The sequence below is a fragment of the Microtus ochrogaster genome, unplaced genomic scaffold (assembly GCF_000317375.1).
Source record: "Microtus ochrogaster isolate Prairie Vole_2 unplaced genomic scaffold, MicOch1.0 UNK116, whole genome shotgun sequence".
In the NCBI taxonomy this organism is placed as follows: Eukaryota; Metazoa; Chordata; class Mammalia; order Rodentia; family Cricetidae; genus Microtus; species Microtus ochrogaster.
In genome coordinates, this window is record NW_004949214.1 from 77,994 (window position 1) to 83,241 (window position 5,248).

At 38.5% G+C, this 5,248-nt stretch overlaps 1 protein-coding gene across 1 annotated transcript in view; it reads right to left on the reverse strand.

The window, feature by feature from the left end:
- LOC101987312 (T-complex protein 11 X-linked protein 2) overlaps positions 1-5,248 on the reverse strand; it is a 22,831-nt gene that overhangs the window by 9,021 nt on the left and 8,562 nt on the right. The window contains exons 4-5 of the mRNA XM_005371607.2: positions 4,791-4,914; positions 3,885-4,105 (exon numbers count right to left, since the gene is read on the reverse strand). Coding sequence (XP_005371664.1) covers positions 3,885-4,105; positions 4,791-4,914 — 345 coding nt within the window. The remainder of the gene's footprint in view (positions 1-3,884; positions 4,106-4,790; positions 4,915-5,248) is intronic.

Below are 5,248 nucleotides of genomic sequence, written 5' to 3' on the forward strand. Positions count from 1 at the left end.
CTTTTTTTGTTTAAACAGAAAAAGGGGAAATGATGTGGGAGTCTGCTGTTTTGTGTTGATTTCATTGGTTAAATAAAGAGACTGCCTTGGCCCTTTCAGAGGACAGAAAACTAGGTAGGCAGAGTAGACTGAACAGAATGCTGGGAGAAAGAAGCAGATTGAGGAGTCGCCATGATTCTCCTACCAGACACAGACACAGGTTAAGATCTTCCCTGGTAAGACACCTTGTGGTGTTACAGGGATATTAGAAATGGGTTAGGTCAATATGTAAGAGCTAGCCAATAAGAGGCTGGAACTAATGGGCCAGGCAGTGTTTAAAAGAGTACAGTTTTTGTGTAATTATTTCGGGGCATAAGCTAGCTATACAGGCGGCCAGGTGCTGGGGATGCAGCCTCGCTGCTCCTACTACAACGGAAGGAGAGGCTAAGAATCTAGTGTTGCTCTATTTGACCAGGTAATGGTTTCCATCATATTATAATGCATGAAGAATGTCCTCACCATATACAGTTACTTCGTATTAGATGTTCAATCCTCCTAAGAAATAAATCTATGCATTTTAGAAATTGCTGAAATGTGAGTGCTTTGCTACAGAACAACAGATAAGGAATAAAAGTAATACTGAAAATTAGGACTGTTAATCTATACAATACCTTAAAATGTAGGAAATGGGTAGAATTTGAAAGAGCTTGGAGAAACAGGCTATAAAAAAGGTTTGTTCTTGTGAACAGGGTATCAAGAATGACTCAGGTGAGGGAGAATATCTATAGTATATCAGATACTCATGAACACTACCAAAGTATTCATGATCAAAATGTTGGTAGAAATAGATAGTAAAGGTGAATATAATGAAGTTTCAAGTGAAAATGAAGAGTCTTACTGGAAACCAGAAAGGTTTATTTCATGGGAAAGTAGAGTAAAAGTCATCCTTTATATGAACTAGCAAATACCTTGAACCTTGAATTAATTGTATCCATAGTCAAAGTGTTTTAGAGAAGGCAAGTTATAAGAACAATGGCCTGAGATATTAGGGAAATTAAATTTCTCAGCACAATACTAAAGGAGTTACATGGCTACTTTAAATCATGTACAGAAATACAAGAAAGAAACAATAATTCAAAGATGAGGGTCCTAACTGACAAGTGAGGAGAGCAGAATAACTTGGAAAATTAAAGCCTGGCAATGTAAATAGTAAAAAGCCATCAAGAACAAATCAAATGAAACCAAGTGGGTTGCTTCTATTGGTTAATGATTAAAGAGGTTGCTTTTGGTCAATGGCTTAACAGAAAATAGCCAAGTTGGAAAAGATATATACAGAGTGTAGGTGGAGTCAAAGAGACACCATGTAGCTACTAGAGGCGAAAATACAAACTGACAACTGGAACTTTGCCAGTAGGCCACCAGCCTCGTGATAAAAATTAAAATAATGGAAATTGGTTAAATTAAGATGTAAGAGGTAGCCAATAAGAAGCTAGAACTAATAGGCCAAGCAGTGATTGAATTAATACAGTTTCTGTCTGGTTATTTCAGGGCTGAGGAGTCAGGAACAAACAAGTGGCCTCCTACTACAACCAAGTGATTCTTTCGGTAAAGTGATTAGTATGGATCAAAGGAAGTAGTGTGCTGTTTATGAAGGCAAAGGGAAATATCCCCAGTGAACTTCAAAGATCTTCAAGGAAAGTAAGGACCTTTAGTGTAAGATTATAGACATACCCAAAGAATGTCACAATTGCTTCAAGAATACTTAGAGACTCTGCTCCCTGAATTTCTGTATATTGTCCCTCAGCAAACAACACACCAGCGCAAAAAAAGCTGAAGTGTAACTTGGATTCGACTGTAACACCAATCAAAGTCTGGAGAAGACAATGGGAAGCCTTAGAAGCACCTTTGTGGGACTAATTTTACAAGCATAAGAATATATGAGCTTTGAAACAATAGCATCCTCTGTCTTGATATATATACATATATATGTGTGTGTATATATATATATATATATACACACATATATATATGAGACATTCTGGGAGCCTGGGCAGAAATCTGCCATAGAGATAGAATTGACAAAGAATACTACACATATGGCAATGTCTAGTGGAGCTGAAGCGAAGCATCCAAGACTCCAGCACTGTATAACTTCCAGTACAGAAAGCTGCAGATAAGAGACTTGAATTCATAACAATTTCTTATACAAGATGGGCCCAGTAAAACTATGGAGGTTGGGCTGACCAAGACTATTCCAATATTATTTTAAAAACCTTTTTTTTATAAAATAGATAAAGAAAAATGCACCATCCAGGGACCAAAGGCCAGGGGGTAAATTGATAGCAGAGCTAAAAACAGGCACCTTTCAACAACCAGTCTACAGGTCTTTGCACTGTAGCTAGTGGCTATGTTCAGAACAGGGCAGAGAAAAAAGGGAAACCACCAAGGCACTAACAGTTATCTATGAGTGGTCGCAATGTGGGTGATTAATTTTCAACTCAAAAATAAGTCATCTTTTCCTCCTAGTCCTTCTAGCTGTGAAACATTGAGAGTCTTCACTTCCATTTCTGCACAGAGTTTAGGCTGGGAGAAACAGAATGACATTTGAGATGGGATGGGTGGAAATCTATAGAACTAGTACTATACTTAAATGTCTTAAGAGCATCACATTAAATTTTCATGTAATGGACGGGATCCAAATAACCATTTTAAATGGCATCAAAATAAACCAGAGATACTGTAAAAAGATAAGGAATAAAATGATTTAAGTCAGTAGTGCGCCTCAGCTTGGGACATAGAAGATGCTTTGTATACCGCCTAACAGTTAAGACTGATCAAAGTGCTAAGAATAAGTGACTGGTTAGTGCCCAGACATGAATAGGACATGTATATCATGCCCTCCATGGTCCAGCAGACATCACAGAAGAGAGAGTAGAAAGATTCTAAGAGCCAAAGGATGAGGAAGAGTGCTAGGAAATGCTGCTGACTTCTGGATTTCGCAAATCCATTGCAATCGTGAACACATGGCAGTAGCAGCTACCTTCACACACCCTGCATGAAATCAGACAGACATGTCAGAAGAGGAATGACTGGGAAGAAGGGGCTCAGCAGGATTGGAAGAGGGATGATAAAGAAAAATATGTATGAAGCTGTCAGCAGATAATGAGAAAGAGAAGCTGGAGAGATTCCTCAGTTGTTAAGGGCACTTGTTGCTCTTACAGAAGGCTGGATTAATTCCTAGTAGGCACAAACACCCTCTTAGGATCCAACACCCTCTTCTGGCCATGGCAAGTACTACATGGTGCACATACATACATTTTGACAGGCAAAATGCTTATGCACATAACATAAAATAAAATAATTTGATAAAAATGAAAAAGTAAAAGTAGAAAATAAAAAAGTGAAAAAATATTAATCAGGTCTTCCACACAAGAGGACAACAATTAAGAACAGAGCTCTATCATATCTGGTTCAAAGCTTTCTTTCATGGTACATAAGGCAGATTTCAGGAGCAGCGTGTCCTATGGTTTGAAAATAGCTTGCTGATCCAAAACTAGCAAACTTTAAACCCAACTGTGAGATACTGAGAGGGTGGAAAACTTAATCCAACTACAGAGTTTATGGATGAAGCCTTTAGACTGTCACCAGGATTACACAAGAATGGCAGGCTAGAACTTATGGGATTGAAAACTAGACACACCCACACAGGCTCTTTCTTTCATCATGGGGTTCTCTGCACCACCTCGAGACTCCATCAGCAAGAATGCTTTCACTGGACACAGCCCCTCAACCTTAAACTTCTAAGAGGGGAGCCAAAATATTTTTTCTCTTTATTGTTAGCCCATGCTGTGATAGCATGTTATTAACAACAGAAAACAGATAAAACAACATGAGTAGATTCTTGCCTCAGCAACTCTACTGGATCTTTTATGCTCTCTAGGTTCTGTACAGCTTCATCCCGAACCGGTGCACAGAGGAGGGCCATCAAGTTGAGAATATAGTTGGAGAGATGAGGGACATTCAGAGCCCCATGCTCTGTTTCTTGCTTTAGCAGATTGATATCCAATGCCTTTTCAATCTCATTCTGTAGACGGTTCTGCCGTGGTAATAGCAGTGACACCAAAATCTGCCACAAAAGAAAATCAAAAGAGCCATCCATATTCTGCTTAGACTCCTAAACTTACACCCAGGCTAAAAGCATGTCAGACTTTGTCTTCTCAGGGTCAAATTTTGCAGACAGTTATTTGTGTCTGTGGGGGGGGGGACGATTATAATTTTAGGCTTCACATATACCATTTATAGCAGTAGTGATTATTCTTAAAGCAGAATGACATAAAAACATAAATAAAAATAAGAGTAGGGCAACAAGTAAGTACAGGTTACTTGTACAACATATGCACCTCCACAAAATGATAACCCATTCTGAGCAGAAGTTAAGAGCATTTTTAGATTGTTTTGCTCCAAAGAGCAAGAGTGAAATAAGCAAGGTAATCTTAAAAATTCACTTGAAATAACTTTTTGACTCAAAATGTAAATTCCTTGTGGACAAGAGCTTGCATTATTTTCTGTGCTTCTGGAACACTTAAAACTTAGTGGAAGTTGAGTGAAAATATGTTTTATTGACTGATACATTATGTTATTAAAGTAATAAATACCCTAACCCTCAAGCTATGTCTTATACAAATAAAACTGGAGTTAACTCATCTCATATTCATTCATAAAGTAAGCTACTTAGGACATTAATAATATTAATAATCCAAGGTCTAAGGTCTGGAAACTTTGCATCAACAGAGAGAGGGATGGCTACTTACCTGTCTGATGTTGCTTATAAGTTCAAGAGCACAAGAAAAGTCAGGGGGAGTCTTTGACAGCTGATCTTTCAAGTGGTCCCAAAACGCATTGTACATAGTCTCCACAAAGTTGCTTTCCAGGCTACTGAGAAAGTTAAATGTGCAAAATAATCTTTACCTCAAAACTTGATACAGGATCACAATCCCTCAAAGAACATTTGAAATCATGAAAAACCATTCAAACAGATAGGCCAGAGAGGAGCTACGTTTAGAAATCACAGGTTATCACAGAAAGATACCAGAGTGCAAGTCAGTCTCTGTCTCCCCACACATACCCCACTCCTTCCTTCTTTCCCTCTCTCCCTCCTTTCCCCTCCTTCTAGAATCTCCTTGTGTATCTCTTTCTCTATCTGCCCCTTTCAACAATACTCTCTCCCCTTCTCTCTGTTTTCTTTCTCTCCTCTGTCCTCTCTCTCTCT